The sequence below is a fragment of the Sorex fumeus genome, unplaced genomic scaffold, assembly GCF_029834395.1.
Source record: "Sorex fumeus unplaced genomic scaffold, SorFum_2.1 ptg000044l, whole genome shotgun sequence".
Lineage (NCBI taxonomy): Eukaryota > Metazoa > Chordata > Mammalia > Eulipotyphla > Soricidae > Sorex > Sorex fumeus.
This window is the reverse complement of record NW_026606101.1, coordinates 20,302,811-20,327,437: the sequence shown is the minus strand read 5'-3', so window position 1 is coordinate 20,327,437 and position 24,627 is coordinate 20,302,811. Positions and strand designations below refer to the sequence as shown.

Sequence of the window (24,627 nt, the reverse complement as noted above, 5' to 3'; positions counted from 1 at the left end):
AGGCGTCTAGTAGATAAATTTGTTCAGTGATGCTGAACACATGACAGTATAAATAAAACAAAATATACTTTCCATTACTTTAGAATTAAAGAATTATATATATAGATATATATATTTTTTTGGGGGGGGGGTGTGCCTACATACAGCAGTGTTGGAGCTGCTCTTTTTTTTTCTTTCTTATTTTTCTTTTTGGGGCATACCTGGTGATGCTCAGGGATTACTTCTGGCTTTGCACTCAGGAATGACTCCTGGCGGTGCTTTGGGGACCATATGGGATGCTGGGAATCAAACCCGGGTCGGCGGTGTGCAAGGCAAACGCACTACCCGCTGTGCTATCGCTCCAGCCCCGTTGGAGCTGCTCTTGCTCCAGTACCACCACCACCACAAAACCTAACAAACTTTCAAGGGCTCTTTACACTACTTTATAAGGTCCAAACTCTTAGGACCTTTATCACTTGAGCCTTCCTGGTTTCTCCTGGCTCATTCTCTTGATTATCTCCTGCTACACTATGTACTAGGCATAATGAAGTGCCCACGCTGCTGTGCAGAATCTCAACAGAGTTTTAAGATAATAGGTACTTGTCTGAACAATAACTGGGCCACCCAGTAATGCAAAACAGGGATGGAGGGAAGATTCCTGAGAATGAGAGTACTTAGTAGAGGCTGCAAAGTATTGACTCAGGAACAGAGCTGAGATTTCCTATAGTAAGGGAGGGCTGACTGAGGGAACAACACTACTCTTTAACTGAAGTCTTTTTCTCTCTTGAAACAATTTTGTTATTGTGTGTGTGTGTGTGTGTGTGTGTGTCCCGTCTTTAGCTCACACCTAGTGGAGCTTGGGGACATATGTGGTATAAGCCTACTCATTGTACTATCGCTCTGCTCCCTGTTTCTGTTATTTCTAGTTCCACTCTCTTGTGTTGTCAACAAAGAGGTGATTGTGCTCACAAGCCCTGAAGTTGATTTCTCTGTTTTGGGAGGCCTCCTTTTTAGGGATATTCCTATCAAAGCACTGCCTGGAAACGGCTCTGTGGATAGTTTAAGTGAACCCCACTTCCTGCTCTCTATACCACCCCCTGTCTCCTAGGCCCTGGAGCTCCATACCAGAGCCTGGGTCTGGCTCTGCAGCCCTATCCCCGGAGTTCTGCCCTGGAGTTCTGCCCTGCCTGACTGAGCAGGCTGGGAAGAAGTGGGTGTGCATGAAGGTGGGCTGGGACTGGAGCACATACAGGAGAGGACAGCGTGAACTAATCGAATGGAGGATCAGGAACATATTCATCTCCCAGTTCTGAAAAAAGATACTGCTTGCTGACACACCGATTTGCTAGGCAATATTCCCCAGAAAAAGTTCCTTGAACTTAAGTCAAAGTAAAAGCAGCTTACGTCAGTTTAATTCAGAGATCTAGTCCCTACCCCCACTCCCTTTTTTTCATGCTGTCTGTCTCCCATGGCCGAGGACCCCTGGAGCTCACCTGGCCTCTCTCCTCCAGTTCTGTCAGCATCACGATAGAGCAGGATTTCCACTCCCAGATCATTCTCCAAAAGTCCTCAATGGTGTGGAGAAGAGGGCCCTGGCTGGCGATGTACGAATCCTTCTGGCGGTAGCCCTAAACACACCAGGTCAATGGAAAAGCAAAGTGGTTGATCAGGAACAGGCTAGTAGGCAAGACAGGCCTCTGGAAGGCATGGCAAGGCTTGGAAGCGGATCCCTTCCAGGTAGTGTCCCCCTCAGGACCAAACCTTTTCTGACCAGTCTGAGTCTCTCAATGGGGAAAATGGGGAAAAGAGGTTATCAGGGCAAGAATGAAGACAGTTGGATGGGAAAGATCAGAGACTCAAATTTTCAGTATTTGGCGATAATTAATTTTGGGGGAACACGTGCGACTGAGGGTCAAACACAAGCCCTGTGCACGGAAAGCATGCCCACTTGTGTATTTTTTAATAGACTTAAAGACAATCGGCCCAAGTATGAGACCCAGCTGGAGTGCTGGGCACGGCCACCACTTACATCAATGAAGGAAGCATTCACGTAGTCTGTGTTTTCCTCACCCCTCTTGACTGGAATGATCACTCTGTTGAACTCATCTGCAGAAAGGACAACAGTTTGTGGCACCCTCACACCATCTGCTTTCTCTTCCCTCTCTTTCCATCTTTCTCCCCCACCCCTAGAATTGACACCAGGTGGCAAACATATGACAGTATCCAGCCCAAGAGGGAGAAAACTCTTTGGTCTTCGTGCTCTCTTAGTGGCTCTCCTGGAAAAAAGCCATTAAGAAACTGGGACCAGTATGGTGTACTGTCACAGGACTTGATCATTAACTAGTACTGACATATGGAAGGGTGGAGGGAGAGGGGGATGGAAAACTTTGGGGCTCGGGGTAGGGAGAGGGCTCTTACATGGAATGATCTGTAAAACCCGGTTCTTCTTCATATTGGCCGGGAGGTTTCCAGTTCGCATCTTGTCATTCTGGATTTTGATAGATGTTAATTTCTGATTGGGGAAGAGAAGGGAAAATGTAACTAAATTTGACAAGATAATTCTTGTCACTGGATCTGTGTCTCTAGGTCACTTTTACTACACACTGCTGTTCTCTCCAGAGCCTGGGTCTCCATTTCCACATGTTCCTGCTGGAACACTGTTGATTCTGCCATTAAGCTCAATACAAAAGCTAAAAGAATGGTAAGTATGGCCATTTGGGTTTCTACGGACTTGTCTGTGAGTCTCTTGGACCTGAACTTTATGAGGGCTCCAACAAGGATACTAGTTCCACAGGAAGGAATAGAACTTCCCTCCGTTCCCTCCATAGTTTCCATATGGCTGTTTGGAAAAAACTCCTGTTTTGGGAGAGGGAGGACGGGAGAAGGGAGGCAAGGCAGCAGCCTTCAAGTAGTGCTCAGGCTCCTGAGAGGCAATACTTGGCCCAGCCACTGGGTCTCAGCATTCACTGCATAGTCCTGGTGATGTGGGGCTGCTGAGGCCCAGCTGTGCTGGAAGTCCCAGTGCCACTCTGGTTGTGTCGACGGCCTTGAGGGACCAGAAACTGAACTTTGGGTCTAGTGAATGCAAGGCAAGCACTTCAGCCCTTTGAGTAATCTCCAGGGCCCCTATCAGATTTTTAGGAAGTATTATTCAAATATAAATTCTCTTCCCCTAATTCAGATGCTAAAACATGCCCATAGAACAGCATAAACTTCATCTTGTTAAAAATGAAGAGTCTCAGGTCCTAACTAACTCAGACCTGACTCAATCTGTGTTGTCAAAGGATCTGAGGTAATTCCTGTGAACAATATTATAGAAGAATTGCTTTTTTTTTTCTTCTTTTTTAGTCACACCTGGCGTTGCACAGGGGTTACTCCTGGCTCTGCACCCAGGGATTACTCCTGGTGGTGCTCAGGGGACCATATGGGGTGCTGGGAATCGAAGCCGGGTTGGCCGAGTGCAAGGCAAATGCCCTATCCACTATGCTATCACTTCAGTCCTGAGAAGAATTGTTTTAAGCAAAGTTTTCCCCACCCTATCATGCTTCTGGAAACGCTTCCATTGGTGAGACATTCCCTAGTTGTGCTGAGAACCAGTCTTAAGAGCATATCTCAAGGACAAGCAATCTATGGTCCACGGAGCAAATGTGATCTCGCTATTTGTATAAAAATTTTATAGAAATTGGGGCTGGAGCGATAGCACAGCGGGTAGGGCATTTGCCTTGCACGCGGCCAACCCAGGTTCGATTCCCAGCATCCCATATGGTCCCCCGAGCACCGCCAGGAGTAATTCCTGAGTATATGAGCCAAGAGTAACCCCTGTGCATCACTGGGTGTGACCCCAAAATTAAAAAAAATATTTACAGAAATACAGCCATGCATATTTGTTTTATCCGTGGTTATTTTGTGCTACAACAATAGTGCGAAGTTGTAGTGAAAGAGATTGGATGGCCTTCAAAATGTGAAATATTTACTATCTTAGGTTTGTTTTGTCCTACATTAGAATCACTGGGAGACGGGGAGAACTGGGAGATTTAAGAAATAACTTGCCTGCGGGGATGGAGTGATAGTACAGCAAGTAGTGCGTTTGCCTTGCTGACCCGGGTTCAATTCCCAGTGTCCCATACGGTCCCCCAAGCACTGCCAGGAGTAATTCCTGAGTGCTCAGTCAGGAGTAACCCCAGAGCATCACTGGGTGTGACCCAAAAAGTTAAAAAAAAAAAAAACCCTGCCTGCTTATCTCTCCACCCAACACCACCCAAGTGATTCTAATGCACAGCATGGGTCGAGGAATACTAGGGTCTGGGTAAAAGGTTAGAGACTGACCTCCTTAACCAATTATGGCTCACAGGGGTTTCACTCTACTTGGTGAAGTCAAGCACCCCACCCTATCCAGATCATACAGACTGTTTAAGCTGAAAGAGGCGATTCAGTTCCAACTCACCTTGAACTCTTCCTCTAACCCATTGTTGCTGGTCCCTGGAATTTTGTTGTAAATTTTCTGCAGGTGGGTTTCTAGAGAGGTCACTTCCAGTTCTGTATCTCCATAGAGATAATGTTCTAGAAGGGCTTGGTATATGAAGACATACTGCATCTGAAATGCGGATGATGCCCGAGTTTCAGTTACACACAGCATGGCTCTTGGGGTGCCCAGATCATTGCCCCGACCCCCAATTCTTTCCAGTTTGCTTCTCCTTTGACCCTAGTAGGGATAAAATGATTTGCTCTTATCCCAATCGATTAAGGCAGGAATTAAAATGTCTGAGACCTCCCCTGGGGGCACGTGCCTAGCTTGGGGATAGGGCTTTATTTGACACCCATCTGGAGTGTAATCTGGAGTGGACAGACTCAGGTCCTGCTCATTCCAAGAGCACAAATCCAACAATCGTAGACATTTCCTGTCTATTGAAACACCAAAGCGTGAACCCTGTGCCCTAACCATAGAGTCAATCTGCCTGCTGTTTCTGAACATGCTCACCTGCGTCACAACTGGGCAAAGAGTGGGCACTGGTTCTCTCGGCTGCTCACATGCTTATTTCCCTAAGGGCCCGTTGCTTAAAGTCCAGAGCAAATAAGTGACAAATGCTCTTCCAAGTCTTCTGACACAACTTCCTCTACGCTTGATGTCAATTTTAATACATAATTTACAATGGCCCGCCATCACTCTGTTTGGTCATTTACAATAACCTGGGATGCTGAGTAATTCATGAGGCAGGCAGACATCCTGGAATGTCCCTCACCTCACCTCACCCAGAAATCACTCACATCTGTTTGCACCATCTGGCAGCGCTGTGCCCGGATCCGGCTCACGAAGCCATACACGTCCACCTTCCGCTCTGTATGCATCATGTCCAGCATGGCATCGATGACGACAAAGGTGCCAGTCCGGCCTACACCAGCACTGTATCAGAGAGAAGGGCAGTTACCAGGAAGTACCTCTTGTGGGAAGAAAGAGGGAAGCGGAAGCACAGGCCAAGGCTTTCTTTTGGCTTCTAGTGTTGAATTCTCACTGGGGTAGAAATCATGTACACCCACCAACCCACTGGACCTTGATCACTTTACCTCTAGCTAAGATCAGGGAATTTTGTGAGACGTAGAAGGTTCTGGAGGTTCCAAATTATACAAGGCAAAACTTAACCTAGTTTCTGGGTTTCACAGCTGCAGACCCCCCACCCCCACCCCCTCAATCCTTTCTTCCCTTTTTCTTCAGGAGCTTTCTACCCAGCACTGAAACTTGAGGAGTTTCTGACAGCAGCCCCAGGGACTCCAGAAACCTCTCTGCTAACCTCATAAGCCAGAGCCCATGGGTACGCCTTCACTTTGGTTAGGGGAGCAAAACATTCTATAAGTGAGAAGCCAAGAGTCGGGCCACACTGACCTGCAGTGGACAACGATGGCCCCTGCATACTGAGGGTTACAGGCTTTCACCTTCTTGAGGAACTTGAGCATGCCGATTGGGGTGAAAGGCACTCCGAAGTCTGGCCAGCTGGTGAAATGGAACTGAGTGATGAGGCGCTGCGGTTTTCTGTTGGTCATATCACCCACCTAGGAAGTGAGGAGATTCTGTGTGTTGACCCCGGAAGGGCGGAGGACAAGGACGAGGCTTAGGGGCCAAGGTCAGCTGTGGCTGCCAGTGAGGAAGTGAGAATATCCCCAAGGGAGCTTTAACCATGGACAGAGGAGCACCCCAAGAACCCCATGGGAAGGCAGTGTCCTACAACATTTACTAAGCCAAACTCAGATGTTAAATGACCTGAACTAATAAATGATGAGGTCAAAACTAAAAAGCCTGACTTCTGATTACAGGTAAGCCCCCCTTTCACAGCATCAAGCTGTAATCACTCCTGGAGGTGTTTGGGGGTTGAACCTGGGTTGGCCACAGATAAGGTAAATGCCATTTCCTGTGTACTTTCTCTCTGCAACCTCCCCGCATCCCTGCACCATTCACTCTTGAATAATGGGGTGGTAGGCACAGACTGGGAAATGACAAGCCTGCTCCACCCTCTTAGTGTAGCAGGATCCAAAGGAGAACTGAAAAAGGGGTACCTGCTGAATGCAGAACTTTCGCACTGTGTAGTCCACAAGAACGGTCACATCCTCTACTGACACACGAATATTCCCGTAGGTCCAGCAGCCTTGGTCTGGCCAGTACTGGGCACACTTGCACTGTAAAGGAATAGACACACATTCCCTTACCCCAGATCTCCCACGCATGGCACATGCAGAGGGTCTAAAAAGAAAGGAGCAGATGAAAATCCCCAGAAACCCCGATAGTCTCTTATCTCATCTCAGCAAGGGGCACAAATGATTTAGAACAATCTCTTAAACGTATGTGGTTCCTTGGGGCTGGAGTGATAGCACCACGGGTAGGGCGTTTGCCTTGCGTTTGCCTTGCACGTGGCCAACCCGGGTTCATTGCCAGCATCCCATATGGTCCCATATGGTCCCCCGAGCACCTCCAGGAGTAATTCTTGAGTGCATGAGCCAGGAGTAACCCCTGTGAAAAGCCGGGTGTGATCCAAAAAGAAAAAAAAAAAAGTATGTCATTCCAGTCCTTAGTCCTTTTTAGTCCTTTTAGCTCTTCCCTTCTACTTCCTCAGATGAGGGCAAACCAGAAGCCATTTCACCTTCAAAGTCTGTTCTTTCACCATTCGTGCTCTATCTGAAACTTGGCAACCTGCTACGAGGAGCCACCAGGTACTCTGATGCAGGTCAAAACTGTCATCAGAGGTGCTAGGCCTTGTCTGGTGTCTTCTAAGTATCAGAGGTCTGGTCAGAAATGACCTAAAGTCCAGCCCTACTAGATTCTCCTTAAGCACTTTGCAGTTGCTGATCAACACACCCAATAACCTTGTGCTGGGATCAGGGTGATGGAAGGTCCTGAGTAGACTGTCACTGAATGGGAATTTCTCTCTGGGACACAGTCCAGGACTCAGTCCAAGACACAGTCCAGGACCCGTGCTAGCTATGGACCAGTGATGGAGCTGCCAGACAGGGACATAGAACCACAAAAATAAAAGGATCGGTTAGAAGGCTGTCTGCAGATCATGCTTGGGCCTTAGATGCCCTTGTACCCTGCAGGGTGTCAGTTCATATAGCTCCTTTGCCAAGTCAGAAGGATCAGCAGGAAACCAGAGGAGTGAGTGACTATTGAGATACCAGTGGGTGGGAGTGGGGTGTGGGGTGCGGGTGGGGTAGGGGATGGGGAAGCTCCACTGTCTTGGACTTGGGTAAAGCCCCAAGTCCTTTCTTTCAGTTGGGGGGGAGGTACAGTGTATGTGTGGGGGCACTGCTAGTGGTGCCAGAGGTAGACTCGCGGTAAACATGCACTCCAGCCCTTCCCCACACTCTGCCCCCACACCCCTCCTTTCAGTTTTCTCTGGAAGCAGAGTGAATTGGTGGGCTGCCAGACATAGGTAATGTGTACCTGAGGGTCACTGGGCATTTTGAGGTGTAGCCTGGCAGGCACACTGCGCTCAGGTTCTATCTGGATGAATGGTGGCATGGTAGTCACACAGGGTCAAGAGCACAGCTCAACCTTACTCCTTCTGCTCATCAGGCCTGTACTGGGCCCATAGAGAATTTTTCCACTCACCTCCTTTCTCTCCTTCAGGTTGGTTACCATTACAATGGTGGCTGTGTTTTGCTCCCAGATCATCCTCCAGAAATCATTCACTGTTTCTTCTTTTGGTCCTAGAGCAGCCCAGAGAAAAGATGAGGAAAGCATAAACCAAGGCAAAGAGAGATGAGAGGAAATTTGGAACCCTCATTCCTGACTTTTAGATCCATGAGCCCCCAGCTACGTATACAATCCACTAACTGAACATTACCTATGCATCTATCATACACAGGGGCTGAGCTTGTCAAAAACAAAAATAATACACAATGTCTCCCAAGGATATTTACTGTTGAACATCAGAAGTCATTAAAACTCATGCAATACTTAACATGGGCTAGATGGTGAGTTAAAATTCTTTAAATCTTTTATTTAATATAAAAAACTGGGGGGAGGTTTTAGGCCATACCTGGTTATGCTCAGAGCTTACTCCTGATGCTGTGCTCAGGGAACTTGTATGGTTCTGGGGATTTAACCAGGTCAACTGCATGGAAGGCAAGCACTTTACCCCCTATACCATCTCTCCAGTCCCACCGTTCTTTAGTTTTTGTTTGGTTTAGTTGGCCCTACCATGCTCTGAGATTGTCAAAAGAAATGTTGGCGACCTGCTCAGGTAGACATTTAAAACTTATGTCACAATATTTTCCAGAGCGACACTAGAATTCCTTTCTTTTTCTCTCTATTAGGGATGCTGGGGATCGAACCTGTGTTGGCCATGTGCAAGACAAGCACTCTACCTGCTATATTTCCTCTTTGCCCCCAACACTACAGATTATGAAATAAAAATGAGGCACAAACACAAACAGAGAGAACTGGGGTTGACACAGAAGAGAGGCTAAAAGAATCCTCAAGGTATTGGCGAAGGGAAGACTCAGGAAGATAACTCTATCAGAGGCTTAGATTCAATCAATACAGAATGGACAGAGATGATTCTAGAACAATTCTTACATAAAAATTAAACCTCATGTATTTGAAGGTACTCGAGAGGCTATATATGCTTTTTCTTTTCTTTTTGCTTTTTGGGTCACGCCCAGTGATGCACAGGGGTTACTCCTGGCTCACGCACTCAGGAATTACTCTTGGTGTTGCTCAGGGAACCACAAGGCCATATGGGATGCTGGGGATGGAACCTGGGTCGGTTGGTGCAAGGCAAATGCACTACCCTCTGTGCTATCACTCCAGCCCATACATGCTTGCCTTTTTTTTTTTTTGGGTCACACCTGGCGATGCATAGGGGTTACTCCTGGCTTTGCACTCAGGAGTTACTCCTGGCGGTGCTCAGGGGACCATATGGGATGCTGGGAATCGAACCCAGGTTGGCAGCGTGCAATGCCCTACCTGCTGTGCTATAGCTCCAGCCCCCATGCTTGCTTTTAAACCACAAATTTTGGGGAAAAATTATTGCCAAGTTTATAAAATACTAAGTGGATAACAAAAAAGGGCAATTATTAATTTCTCATAAAGAGAAAACCGTTTTTTAAAAAAAGGAATATATAAAAAGACTTACAGTACTAGGAGCTTCAGCTCTGATTAACATTGTTATAATCATAATAATGTAAATAATGAACACTATCCTTCTCTGAGGTGGTGGGGTGGTTTGGGCCACACCTAACAGTGTGCTCAGGAGTGACTCTTGGTGGTGCTTGGGGGACCACATGTGGTGCTGGGGATTTAAATCAAGGTCAGTTGGAGGCAAGGCAAGTATTTTTTTTTCTTTTTATTTATTTTTAATTTTTTATTAGTGAAACACCATGAGGTACAGTTGTAGACTTACAAATTCTGTACTATCTCTCCAGCTCAATGAACATTATGTTACTTAACTCTATTGGTACAAGGGATGTGTGTGTGCATGTGTCTGACAGGGATACAGTTTGTAAGAAGGTTAAATTATTATCTATCTCAACAAATCAACAGACAAAAATGCATTACATTAAAAAAAATTAGAGGTCATCAGGCATGTGAAAGAGTTTATCATCAATTATTACCAGAAAAATGCAATCAAAACAATGGGATATTCTCCCACACCAGTGAGAATGGAACATATCACAAAGATTGGAAACAACTCATGTTGGTGAAAGGACAGGTCATGCACCAGCTGGTGCCAGGGGTCAAACCTGCCCCTCCAGCATGCAAAGCAGGCACATGAGCTCTTTTCCCGGCCCTTGGTTATTTCTCAAGAGGAATGCCATGGTGTTTTTTGTTTTGTTGTTTTTTGGCTTTTAGTATCACATTTGGCAGTGCTCAGGGGTTGCTCCTGGTTCTGTGCTCAGGAGACCGTATGAGATGCTGGGGATAGAACCTGGGTTGGCCAAAAGCAAGGCAAACTCCTACGCACTGTACTATAGCTCTGGTCCCACATCATAGTGTTTTTAATAGAATTTTAGAGGTGAAGACATCTGTTAGCAGGCTATGAAATGAGTGCAGAGTGTATATGGGTTCTAGGGACCCTGCTCTAAGGGTTCCTAAATTACTTGGGTGTGAGTGAAAGTAGAACTTAGGTAGAGGGAGATAAGCCAGGTGGACCTGGTGAGGCTCCTCTCCAGAGACTAATTCCAAGTGGTGCTTTGGGTCTGGTATTGCCCAGGGGCCACTAGGGCTGCATCCTGTGATGCTTGGGAGACCATGTGGTGCCAGACTTCAAACAGGGTTGGCCACATGTAAAGCAAGTGCCTTAACCTCATACTATCTCTCCAGCATTCTGATTTCAAATTTAAACTCTGTGTAGCCTGACTAGAAGTAAATGCTCTGGAAGAGTCCCAAGACATAGGGCCTTTTCAGACTGTGTGTACGCGAAAGGAAAGAAGACTCTCCAATTTTACTCTCCAATTTTTTTGGGTATACTTATATAAACTGCTGGAGTGATAGAACAGCGGTAGGGCGTTTGCCTTGCACGCAGCCAACATGGCCGACCTGAGTTTGATTCCTCCGCCCCTCTTGGAGAGCCTGGCAAGCTACCGAGAGTATCTCGCCCGCACGGCAGAGCCTGGCAAGCTACCCGTGATATATTCGATGTGTCAAACACAGTAACAACAAAGTCTCCAATGGAGACGTTACTGGGCCCGCTCCAGCAAATGGATGAACAACGGGAGGAGAGTGACAGAGAGACTTATATAAAAGAACTTCCCATCCCATACATTCCACTGACCTTTCCTCATCTCAGAGAGAGCCAAACCCAGAGCAAGCACACACAACAGGTGCTCTCCCAAGAGGCCAGAAACTCCAGCCCCCAAAAGCATTTCTTTTCAAGGATTCTTGACACTGAGCCATCAAGAGGCAGACTCTCAGCTCTAAACCTGAAAGGAAATCTTATTTCTTTCAGGTGGCATAAAAACGGAATAGTCACTGCATTCTTACTAATCTTTTTAGCATCTGGAAGGAAAACCCCAAAACCACCAGGAGTTAAGGCCAAGAGAAAAAGCTTTTTCATTACTTTACCTTGTGCAGCAATGAATTTGTTCTTTTCTTGGTATCCCTGAAAAGTGGGAGAGGAAAAGAAAAGAGAAAACAAAAAAATCCTTTAGAATTTTTTGAAATAGAAAAATTGAAAACAAGTTAACAAAGACTTCCCTGTAAAAAAGTTCAGGCAACGAGCAAGGATTTCCATTCTACAAATTTCCAGGGATTAGCTCTGGATACCAGTAATCAAAGATAACATGACCTAGGCAGCCCTCTGAAAGTAACTCTGTTGTTGGGCCACATTCAGTGGTGCTCAGGGGCTATAAGCATATGCTATGGCCGGACCCCATATTGCTTTCTCAAAGGAAATTAATAAACACTGGTATAAAATACCTGAATATTAACTCCTAGCTAGTTCCTGTTTCTGACAACACGGGCCTTAATGTGAATGGAGAACACGCTAAGGTAGCCTAAGAAGGATATGCAGGGTTCTAAGGGTGAAGCTGGGTTCACACTACAAAGGAAAAGTATTTTCTTTTTTTTAGGATTATTTTTAGTTTATTATTATTTTTCCTTTTTGGGTCATATCGGGTGATGCACAGGGCTTACTTCTGGCTCATGCACTCAGGAATTACTTCTGGCAGTGCTCGGGGGACCATATGGGATGCTGGGAATCGAACCCGGGTCGGCCGCGTGCAAGGCAAACACCCTACCTGCTGTGCTATCTCTCCAGCCCCTTATTTTTAGTTTTCAATTTTAAACTTTATTTATTTTTTTTGTGTTTGGTTCACAACCAGCAATGCTCAGGTTTACTTCTCACTCTGGACTCAGGAATTACTCCTGGCAGAGCTCAGGGAACAACACAGGATGCTGGGGATAGAAGCCAGTCAGCGGCATTCAAGGTAAGCGCCTACTACTGTACTGTCTCTCCAGCCCTCTCCCACAGACACTGCAAGATAATATAATATATAATAATAATAATAAAATTTTGCTTAAAAGAATGAATTTTAAAAGTACAGTGTTTTCTTTTTTCTTTGTGGGTCACACCTGGAGATGCACAGGGGTTACTCCTGGCTCTGCACTCAGGAATTACTCCTGGCGGGGGCTCGCGGGACCATATGGGGTGCTGGGAATCAAACCCGGGTCAGCCGCATGCAAGGCAAATGCCCTAACCGCTGTACTATCACTCCAGCCCTCAAAAGTACAGTGTTTTCTGCAACAAAGAACCCCAACAGACACATTTAACATTCAATGCCTTCCAAGATCAAATACCTACCAATTTCCCCAAACCTCATCCCTTTCAATTTCTCATCTTATACTTTATAACCTAAGACTGCTTTTTCCCCCTGGATTTTGCTCAGGCTTCTCCTTTTACTCTGAAGTTCTGGATTATCTTTCTTCTCTTGAACTTGGATTTAGTCTTCAACATTAAGCTGTACTAGGTCACCAGGTTGGCTGAATGTTTCTTTGTCTAAGCCCCACAGAACCTGGCAATCCTGTCCACATACTTCACATTCACTGCGCATTACAGGAAACAACGGAATGTGTTGTTACCAGGACCATATCTTCTCTCTGTCACATCTGAGCTACTCAGTGTCTGAACATTTTTCTTCTTTGGCTTGGAAGATGATATTCCTAAGAACTGAGCAATTCTAGTATCCAAGACAGTGACAAAAGTGTAAGCATGTGATAACTTATGGGCTGTTGGCCCTGACGGCATTGGAGAGGCTTCTGGGAAAGATTATGCTCTTTATTTTTAAAAACTAATCATTTTCTGGAGGAGGGTTTATCCATCTGGCAATGCTCAGGGGATCCTGTGAAATGCTGGGGTTCAAACTAGCGTGCCATAAGGAATGCAAGCACCCTCCCCTCTGTACTCTCTCTTCAGCCCCAGGTCATGATTTTTAACAGATAAAGGTAAAGTCAAAAACTTCTCCTTTGCAATGCATGTTGCACTGACAAGAAATACTTAAAACTGCTAACAACCCTCTTGTAACAAGACTTTGTTAATAGGCTCAAGTTATCCAAGCAGGAAAGATGGAAGTATCTGGATTCTTTTCGTTTTGGGGGACCATACCACTGGGACTCAGGGGTTACTCCCTGTTGTTAAACAGGGGTGGCACCCAGCAGTACTCCGGTGACCATGGGGACTAAGGAACCTCAAACTCAGGCCTGCACGCAAAGCCAGAGCACCAGCCCTTTGCCTTCTCCTTTGCTGGAGCTCTTCCTGGCGCAGCTCCCTAACTAGCTTGGTTGCTGGGCTCCTGTGGGGAAACCCTGTGTCTCGGCATTGAGGAGGCTGAGCTGTTGCCAGGGGAACCAGCATTCCCCGGCAATTAGCATGGCTCAATGGCCTTGCAACTGTCTGTGACCAGGGTTTGAGATTATGGAGTGTCAGCACCTATAGTGTCTGTAAAGCTTATTGTTCCGCCTCTGTGTTAGCTCATAGAAATCCCATGACACCTCGTCATACTTCATCCCATCTAGCTCATGTAAACTATAGATTTCACCTTCCTCTCCCTGTCTTGTGATCTGCCATGTCACGCATCCCTTTCCTATCTATATCTATCTACCTAATCATTATCCTCCCCAATAAACTTTGTCACATCACCAGTCTGTGACCCGCATGGGTGGTATCTCCCAGCTTATCCATGGTGTGTGTATCTTTGAGCCATCAGCCATTGATCACGTGATAGCTTCTATGTTGCCAAGTCTTGCAGCTGCATCTGAGAGCTCCATCTCTGGTCCCCATATTCCCTTGTTTTTTGAACCACACTCAGGGGTACTGGGCTGGAGGTGGAGCTCAGGAGACCATGTGGTGTTGGTTGAACCAGGGGCTCTTACATGCAAAAGCCTGAGCTCTAGCCCTTCAAATCATCTGGAGTTTTGGGAATTGATTTTTAGAGTCACAAACTCACTAGCCCTAGAATTGACCTCTATCTGTCTTCGTATTATTAGATATGTAAACATACCGACACATAACCACTTTCAGTTTAGCACTATCTGTAGATTGCAACAATCTGATATACCCTGCCTCATAATGCTGAAGCCAACCTATTTCCCGTTTCATCATAATCCCTGATGGCAGTATTCCCAAGTTGACCATTTACCACCCCATATTCCTTATTTACCACCTCATTTCTTTACCAAGGTTCTCTTTCCAATTATAAATATGACCACCACTGTGAAATATACACAGGCTTTCAGGAATGGGCTGGGGGAGAGAGCTCAAAGGACTGAAGCACATGGTTTGTACGCAGGAAGCGCAGTTTGATCCTCTGGCAGCACTGAGTCTCCCAAGCACAAGAAGGGACCCCTGAGCAACAAGTGAGGAGTAGCCCGAGCACTGCTGGTGTGGTCTGCCTCCAAATGTAGAACCAAACACAGGAACAGTTCACCAAATTCATTCTGGTGATCGCTTATTCACTGGCTCCACTTACGCAACACACACACACACACACACACACACACACACACAAATGATGGGGGCGAGATCCAGTAGCGCTCAGTCAGGGCTTACTGCACCTGATGCAAGGCAAACACCCTACCAGCCAGACTATTGCTACGACCCTAGATAATGGTTAAGACTACCCCTCCCGAACATTTCTTTTTTTCTTTTTTGGGTCACACCCAACAATGCACAGGGGTTCCTTCTGGCTCATGCACTCAGGAATTATACCTGACGGTGCTCGGGGACCATATGGGATACTGGGAATGGAACCTGGGTCAGACACGTGAAAGGCAAATGCCAAACCCGCTATGCTATCACTCCAGCTACCCTCCTGAACTTTTCAACCAAACTCTGTACTCATTAAATAATTATTCCTCATTTGTCTGTCCCCTTCACCCCTGGCAAGCACCATTTCTACTTTCTATAAATTTGACCGCTCTCATTACCCTGTTGTATGTAAGTGAAACCACACACTGTGTCTTTTGTGACTGGCTTATTTCATTGAGCATAATATTCTCAAGATTCAATCGTGCAGCAGCTTGTGCCACAATTTCCTTCCTTTTTTAAAGGTACATATCATGTTTTGCTCATCTATTCTTCCACTGACGAACACTTGGGCTGCTTTCACCATCTGGTTGAGATTAATGCTGCTATATACATGGGTATAGACATAAATCTCGAAAGACATCAACAAACTGCAGAGATGCTCCTGGACCCTGCGCAAGGCTGAGTTGTCCAGAGCATTCCAGAGGGGTGGGGGCGGTTAAGCTCACCACCTGCACAAACAGGAGCTGAAAACCTCCATTGCCCACCATCACTGCCATGCTCATGGCCAGTGGACTTTGTGACTGAGATCTCCAGGTTCTCACAGAGTTGGGGATGGGCTACCTTCCCCATCTCCCTGTACTTCCCAAAGCCTTGGCAGTCACAACCATGAACAGCCTTGGGCACTAAATATGTACATGAGTATACAAATCCCATCAGTAGTCTCTTCACGCATCCTGCTCTAGTAGTCAGGCTTGCTCTTACCAACTTTCTCTTCAAATACTCTCTACTAGTTCCTTCCCCTGGGGCATATAACATATTCAAGTTTACTATACCTTCTCCATAAACATTTTCTAAATTACCCTTACACTCTACCCTGTTCCCCCACCCACCAATTTTACTTCTGCTTTCAGGTCTTGGTTCCTAGTAGAGAGGAATAACCAGATTTACCTGGTTTTAAAATGTCATGTCCTGTTCTCTCCCATTATAGAAAGCAAGACCTGCTTTTGTTCTTAGTTCTTTGAAACAAGCTTAATAAAAGATTTATGAATTCTAACAAAAAGTACACATTTAAGTTTATATTTCTGCATTAGAAAACTTTTGGAAACGATATGATAAACACAACATTATATTTAAAATTATCTACTTGATCTTTAAAACTGAAATGATAAAATATACTTCCTAACATGCAGTTGGATGAAGAGAGCATCCAGTGGTCACTCAAGGTAATGAGGAAAGCTCGTGTTCCTTACATTTATGAATGAAGCATTGATGTAATCAGAATCTGGAACTCCTTCAACTGGTGTCAGGTGAACTCTAGAGTGGTCGTCTACGACAAAAGAGCACTGGTTAAATTTCATTTACATCCAATTTTATTTCTTACTGATTCTGATGCAACCCAAGGCAGAGGAGATATCTATGTCTATGGATACAGAGATCACCACAGAGCCTGGCAAGCTACCCGTGGCATATTTGATATGCCAAAAACAGTAACAATAACGGGTTTCATTCCTCTGACCCTGAAAGAGCCTCCAATACAGCAGCGCTGGGAAAGACGAGTAAGGAAGGCTGCTAAAATCTCAGGGCTAGGACGAATGGAGACATTACTGGTGCCTGCTCGAGTAAATCGATGAACAACGGGATGACAGTAATACAGTGATGGATATAGAGGCATGTGTGGGTTTTACATATATAAAGTCACTGCAGCACTATTTATGACAGCAGTAAGTTGGATAGATCTCAACTATCACTACAGAACTAGTGAAATTGAACCCAGGGGCTTATGTATTTGAGGCATGCACTCTACCACTGAACGTGGATATCCTCGACCCCCTGCATACCAGACACTTTGAAAGAAAGTGTCCTTGGGGGCCTTCCGGGTTGTGCCTGGTGATGCTTGGGGAATCATATGGTGCTAGACATTGAAGTGGGGTCAACTGTACACAAGGTGTGTGCCTTAACCCCTCAGCTATGTCTCTGGAACCTCAGTCCCAAAGCATCAACCTGTTTTTAGTAGTAATCCTTCTACCACACACAAGATTCTTTCTATTCTTGATCTGCAATTTCAGCTGATATCCCAAGAAACCCTACAAGCACTCACAAGGCAAGATGTTCACGTATCGGTTTTTTTCCTTATTTTCCTCCTTGGAGGCAGCTTCACAGGTGGCCTGGATAGGACAAGCAGGGAGAGCCTGAAAAGTTAGGAGAAATCAGAGAAATTAGTAGCAGGTTATGCCCAATCATGCAACCTGATGTTCCAAATGCTAACTTGGCAGTTAAGGTATACCTCTTCTTGAGTTGGGGGAGGAACGGAGATGGACCCTGGGCAAATACTTTGAGCCTAACAGAGTGCCTCTCCTCCACCTACCCTGCCAGTGCTTAGGGCAATGTTTCTCAATGTTTTTCTGACCACAGCCCCCCTCTAACCTTGTTTCCTTCCTGTGGCTCCCCTTCCTACCCTACATGGTCCCCCAGCCTTGTGCCATGGTCCCTCATTAATGTGATTTTTCACCTGTTGGATCCCTTGGAATATCCTGAGGGGACTTGGTTGAAAAGGGCTGCTTAGAGTTTAAAACCAAGACTCCTCAAGGAACAGAATGTTTTTCATGGCACTTTTAAGTCTAGCATGATCTTTATAGAATTACTGTAGGTTAAGGGAATCATTACAATGCTAGGTAACAATGGAGCACTCTGTTAAAAAAAATAAAAAAAGAAACACAACAGAAGGGACGAACATTTATTCGATGCTAACTACCAAGCAAACGTGAACTAAATCTTGATGCAAACCACAAAGTGGGCCCTGGATAGTCAGCTGAGTTAGGTCTTTTTTAGGGGACTGACTATGGGTTTGACAAGAGTCTGTCAGCCTCAAGACACAGATGGGTAGAAGGGTATTCACACGGATTCAGGAACCAGGAAGCCAAGATTAGATGAGGTGACACTGAGCATGCAGCAGTTCTGGAGCAAAGTTAAATGTACTAGTGCTGGGGGTATGTGGATGAACATAGAACAGCTTGACAGAAGACAGTCTGAGGTTACATGATTTTAAAAATTTGTTTTTGGGCCACACCCGGTGATGCTCAGGGCTTACTCCTGGCTTGTGCTCAGGGATGGTTTCTGGCTTTGCTCAGGGGACCACGTGGAATGCCGGGGAGGGAACCCAGGTCAGCCACATACAAGGCAATCACCCTACCGCTGAACTACTGCTTCAGCCCCTGAGGTCACATGATCTTTAGTAAATCTGCTAAACTTTCTAGGTCCATATTTTCTCATCTGTAAAATCAGGATAATATTGGTCACAGAAGGAATAAGATAATCTCATTATCTTATTAATCTGGCAAGAGTTCAATAAATTAGTTTTATAAGAACAGGAAGCTTAGTTTCATTATTTTAAATATGCTCTTTTGATGTTTTATATATAATATATATTAAAAACCCAGAAAACAAAAAGGGAAATAGTTTTAGATTATAACCAGACAAATTTTCTATTTAGGTACATTTTATAAGCTTCAAAAATATTTATACTCTCTGACCACACAACTGTACTCCTGAGAATAACGTAAATAAAAATCTGTGTACAAATTACTTTACTTTCCGTCATTGTTTAGAATGACTCCAAGCCAAAAAACAATATCACTATTTAGCAGTAGGAAAACAAGGTTTCTGCATTACTTCTCAGTCATTCTGCCAATAAATTCACATGTGCATCTATTAGGTACAGAGTAAAACATGGTGAATCCATCATATACACAGTTATTACTTTCATGGACAATACAAATTTGTGGGTAATACCAAGACAGACATTATACAAATACAACAAAAATTATAAAGTCACCTAGCATGACAAACACAATAAAATTATTAGAGAAAATATCAGATAGCCCAAGAAATATCCAAATGTACATATTTACAGATCTTGATGAGAAAGAAAGTGTGTGGAAAAGAGTATTCTAGGTACAGAGATCAGCATGTGATAATCCAGAAACAAGAGGAAACTATGGCTTGTATGAGGAACTGAAAGTTCAATGAGGGTATTACACAGGAGTGGTTGGTAGGGATGGTGAGACAAAGTGAGAAAACAGTCTGGCAAGGCTAACTCCTATGTTTCCATACAGATCCTTGAACAGAGTGTTTAATTTTGGATTTTAAGTGCATGAGTGAATCATTCAAGATTTAAAAAGTGCAATTTACATGTTGAATAATCACTCTGGCTGCTAGGTAGAAAATGGACTTGGAGAAAGGTAGAGGAAAGCGAGAATATAAATATGGGAAGAGGATAATACAAAGAGTGATAATACATTAGAATTACTAGGTTTGAAGATGGAATGGAGGGAAGGTGAATTGGGAAGAAAAAGACATAAATGAAGACAGTTCTCTGACTTTCAGTATGAAAATTTAAAGGAAATGCCAACCTAAACAGAATCAATGTTGTCAGATATAAACGAAAGCTTTAAAGAAGGAGCAAACAGATTTTATGGAAACCAGCAACACAATGGTAGAAGTTAGAGTGAAAGAGTGAAAGATAAAGAGTCAAGGACTCCATCTGCTCTCATTTACTCAAGGATGTCCTTTTAGAACTAAAATCCTGTTGGCTCAGCATGTTATTCTGAGGGCAATTTCATTACTCGGATACTGCCAACAAAGGTGGGAGGAGAAAAGTTTTCTGAGCTGTACTTTGCACATGGAACTGAGACAACACAATAGAGTGAAATTTCACAATTCACCCATTTTTCTTCATCCACATAGACTAGATTTTCACACATTTCCATCACGTATAGGGCAGGATGTTATACATACTTAAACCTCTTAAAACTGGCCCAGAGGAATTATTTTTCCTGTATCTATATATTCCCCATAACAATATGGTAACAGCAAGACATTTGAAAGTAGTCCTCAGAAATAAGGACCGCACCTTACAGTCCTCCCCACACTACCCCAGGCTTTTGGATCACACCTGGGCAATGCTCAGGGGTTACTCCTAGCTCTGCACTCAGAAATTACTCCTGGCCAGGCTCGAGGGATGCCGGAGATCAAATCGGAACTGGCTGTGTACAAGGTAAAAGCCCTAACCGCTGTACTATCACTCTGGTCCCCCACTTCACAGTCCGATCAGCACCTCCAGTTTCCTCAGTCATGATGAAGAAATACTAGAGATCTCCAGTTAGCCTGAGAATCCTAAAGGAAAGATAGGAAGAAAAGGAGCCACCATTTGAGACAAGAAAGGAAAAGATCTGTTAAGAGAATATCTGAGGGATGTAACAGAGCAGGTTTAAGAGAAATCAAGCAAACAAGGGGGGCCTTGCAGGACTTCGCTCTTCAGGCTGGTGTTCTTTCCTGAACACATATCCCGCTTGTTTGTCTCTGTATTTCTTTGTGTGTTCTTTCCACTCTGGAGAACTCCATGTTCTCTCCCAAACACATACTTCCCCCTCTCTGTAACCTTGTATCTTTCTAAATAAGTTGTAAAAACAACTTTTCTTCACACACACACACACACACACACACACACACACGAAAAATATAGAAAGAAATAAAAAGAAAAAAAAACAAACATGGAGATCCCTGCTTTGAGTATTTATTCTGAGCAGCTGGACCAGAGGCTGGGCCTTAAGATGTGAAAATATCTATGAACACTAGGTGGCATCAAACACCATTTAAGTCTTTATAGGCAGCAAGGTTTTAAAAAATGTCAGTTAAATTTTTTTTTTCTATTTCTAGATGAAAAAAGATACCTATCACCCATGTTTACTAGAAGTCTTTTTTTTTTTTTGGCTTTTTGGGTCACACTTGACAATGCTCAAGGGTTATTCCTGGCTTTGCAACTCAGGAATTACTCCTGGAGGTGCTTGGGGTACGATATGGGATGCTGAGAATCAAACTCGGGTTGGCCGCGTGCAAGGCAAACACCCTACCTGCTGTACTATTCCTCCAGTACCTAGAAATCTTCTTTTTTGTTTGTTTGTTTGTTTTGTTTTGGGGTTATACCAGGAGATACTCAGGGGTTACTCCTAGCTTGCACTCAGGAATTACTCCCAGAGGTACTCGGGGGACCATATGGGATACCAGTGACTGAACTGTGCTACCTCTCCAGTCTCTAGGTTGACCCTTTCACCTTTTTCCTCTCAAGAGGAACCTTGGGGTAGTGTTCATCATTATCTTGCTTTATTTTAGCTTTTTAGTTTTGGAGCCACACACAGCAGTGCCTAGGGATCACTCCTGGCCATGCTTGGGGGACCATTATGTGGTGCCAGATATCAAGTCTGGGTCAGTTGTGTGAAAGGAAGTGTCCTACTTGCTCTGTTATATTTGTATCCTCTATGTTTTGTATCTGGACTGAAGCAATAGTACAGCGGGTAGGGCATTTGCCTTGCACACGGCTGACCTTGGTTCGATTCCTCCGTCCCTCACGGAGAGCCCGGCAAGCTACCGAGAGTAAGTATTCCACCTGCATGGCAGAGCCTGGCAAGCTCTCCGTGGCAGATTCGATATGCCAAAAAACAGTAAAAAGTCTCATAATGGAGACGTTTCTGGTGCCCGCTTGAACAAATCGATGAACAATGGGAGGACAGTGCTACAGTGCTATGTTTTGTATCCTAAACTATATATAATATATATGCACACACTTACACATATATAGCACATATGTAAAATTTTGTTTTGTTTTGAGGCCAAAACCAGTAGCACTCAGGGCTTCTCTTGGCTCTGTGCTTACGAATCACTTCTGGTAGGGATCAGGGGTAATAATTGGTTCTGGGGATTGAACTGGGGTCATCCGTATACAAGGAAAGTGACCTACCCTCTGAATTAAGTCTCCAGCTCTCTATATGCAAATTTTTGGTTTGGGGGTGACAACAGACAGTCCTGGAGGTACTGGGAAGATGACTAGGAGGTGCCAGTGATCAAACCCAGAGTTCCTACAGGCAAAGTATACGCTCTTATGTCCACTGAGGTAGCGCCCTGGTCCTTAAGCAATATATTTTCATCATAGTCTTTTTTTAAGCAGTGACCTGGTACATGTAGACAAAGTTCATTTGTTCATATTAACTACACTGTAATGCTCTACTTTGTAAATGAAAAGCTGTGACAAACCAAAAGTTATTTATCCACTCCACTATGAATGGGTATTTGGGTTATTTACAATTAACAATCCCATTTTAAGCACCAATTTGTATGTGTTTCCTATGCACACATACAAGAGTGACAACAGTATCTTTAATTCTACCAGATAAAGTTATTTTTCAAAGCAGCTGTACCAATTTACCTGTCAATAGCAATGCAAAATATTACAATTGTTCTGTACTCTTATCAACATTTGAAATGCAGGTTTCAATTAATCAAATGTAATTGCTTTAATTTATATGACTGCAACTATTCATGAGGTCTATCATTTTTTATAATTTATTGATAAACAGGGTTCCTTCCCCTCTGAAGTACCTAATCATGTTATTTCCTACTGGACTGCATGTTTATTTTCTCATTGGTTTGTATTCCTGGCGGGGCCCAGGGAACCATATGGGATGCTTGGAATCGAATTCGTGTAGGCTGTTTGCAGGGCAAGCTCCATATCCACTGTACTAGCTCTCCAGCCTCAGTCTGTTGCAGTTCTTTATATATTTTGGATATCCATACTCTTCCTTATCAGTTTTCTTATAAAAATATTTTACCAAGTTCCTGAAATGTTCTTTCATTTTCTTTATCTGTTTATGAAAAAAAGTTCTACATTTTAAAGTAGTCAAACTGGGGGCTGGAGCAATAGTATGGTGAGTAAGGTTTTTGCTTTGCTTGTGGCCAATTCAGGAATTCTGGTATCCCATATGGTCCCTTGAGCACTGCCAGGAGTAATTCCTAAATGCAGAGCCAGGAGTAACCCCTGAACATCAATGATGTGGCCTCAAAACCAAAACAAACAAAAAGTAGCCAGATAATTCTTTTCCACTGAGAGATCACAAGTATATTCTCCTACATTACTGTCCCTATGTTTTAACATTTAGCCCTTTAAATTTCAATTAATTAGATTGGAATTGATTTTTGTATTTGGTATGAGAGAAGAACTCAATATCATTCATTGCCTTAGAGTTACAATTGTCCTGGAAGTATTTATTGTAAAGACCTTCCTTTTCCCCCACCAAAACACTATTTCTGTCATAAAAGTTTTCACACGATTCTGCTTTTAGACTTCCTATTTCACAGGTCAATCCATCTATCCCAGTGTCAACATATAAGTGTTTTATTGACTAAATTTTGTAATAACTCTTTATATCTGGTAAGGTAGGTCTCCTCACCTTGTTCTTCTTCTTCGGGAATGTCTTGGCTATTCTTGAATCTTTTCTCCTCCATATAAATTTTAGAATCAGCTTGTCAAGTTCCACAAAAAAACCTGTTGGGATTTTTATTGGAATTGCATTGAATCTACATATCAGTTTGGGGAGAAATGACATCTTTACAATAGTGAGTCTTCTAAGATACTGATCTTATCTTTTCACTAATTTAATTTAGGTGTTTTTTTCCCTCTAGTCTTCAAACATTTTTATAATTTCTTCAAACATTTTCTAAATCTTTTGTAAATTTAATCCTAGGTATTTACACTATATATACATTTTGGATGCTATTGTAAATGGCATCCTTTACTTGTTCAATTTTTGACTGTGGCTTATGCATAGAAAAGCATTGATTTCATTCTATTTTTATCTCTAACTTTACTAAAATAACTTATTAATTCTAATAATTTGGTGATGGGTCTCTGAATTTCTGAGATAATATAATCCTCTACAAAAATGCATTATTTTATTTCTTCCTTTACAATCCTTTCAATTATTTTCTTTCCATGCTTTACTCTGCTGTCTAAGATATACAGCTCCTCATTCACTGTTGTGTTTGAATCCCTTTGCAAAAATACTCCCTCCTAACAGTCACCAGTGCTGGGACACTCAAATGGAAAATCATCTACTACCTTCTAAGGCAGTCAGTTCATCTCAACTTGGAACATTTCTTTCTAGAAGGACCCAATACCCAGATAAACAACTTTTCTTGTATTTCACTTATAATAACTAGTGTAAAATCCAAATTAGCAGTTACAACTTTCTGAAGTCTGAACCTCCAATCCCCTGAACTACTGGATACCAACGCTCTTGATACAGTTCTTAATAATTCCTATAGGACTTGGACTCTGAGATAAATTATCAACGTAGAGGCCAGAAAGATAGTACAGCAGGTGGGGTGGTTGCCATGCACCAGGTCTACCCGGGTTGAATTCGCTGGCATCCATACGGTTCCCTGGGCACTGCAAGAGCGATTCCTGAGCAGAGCCAAGAGTAACTCCCGAGCCTTAGGGTGGCCCCAAAACAAAACAACAACAACAAATTATCAATGTCAGACTGTTTTGTCTCTCCACAACTCAGAGGCCACATTGTCCTGTTATCAG

The 24,627-nt window shown here is 43.8% G+C and overlaps 1 protein-coding gene across 4 annotated transcripts in view; it reads right to left on the bottom strand.

Annotated features, from left to right (window-relative positions):
- The window catches only part of PTPRA (protein tyrosine phosphatase receptor type A), a 140,050-nt gene that overhangs the window by 6,304 nt on the left and 109,119 nt on the right, over nucleotides 1-24,627 (bottom strand). For all 4 annotated transcript variants that reach the window (XM_056121203.1, XM_056121200.1, XM_056121201.1 and 1 more), the window contains 11 exons: nucleotides 17,308-17,398; nucleotides 16,460-16,536; nucleotides 11,531-11,567; nucleotides 8,075-8,172; nucleotides 6,526-6,645; nucleotides 5,858-6,024; nucleotides 5,245-5,380; nucleotides 4,424-4,573; nucleotides 2,398-2,491; nucleotides 2,009-2,085; nucleotides 1,473-1,607 (listed from right to left, as the gene is read on the bottom strand). In XM_056121203.1, the coding sequence (XP_055977178.1) occupies nucleotides 1,473-1,607; nucleotides 2,009-2,085; nucleotides 2,398-2,491; nucleotides 4,424-4,573; nucleotides 5,245-5,380; nucleotides 5,858-6,024; nucleotides 6,526-6,645; nucleotides 8,075-8,172; nucleotides 11,531-11,567; nucleotides 16,460-16,536; nucleotides 17,308-17,398 (1,182 nt within the window). The remainder of the gene's footprint in view (nucleotides 1-1,472; nucleotides 1,608-2,008; nucleotides 2,086-2,397; nucleotides 2,492-4,423; nucleotides 4,574-5,244; nucleotides 5,381-5,857; nucleotides 6,025-6,525; nucleotides 6,646-8,074; nucleotides 8,173-11,530; nucleotides 11,568-16,459; nucleotides 16,537-17,307; nucleotides 17,399-24,627) is intronic.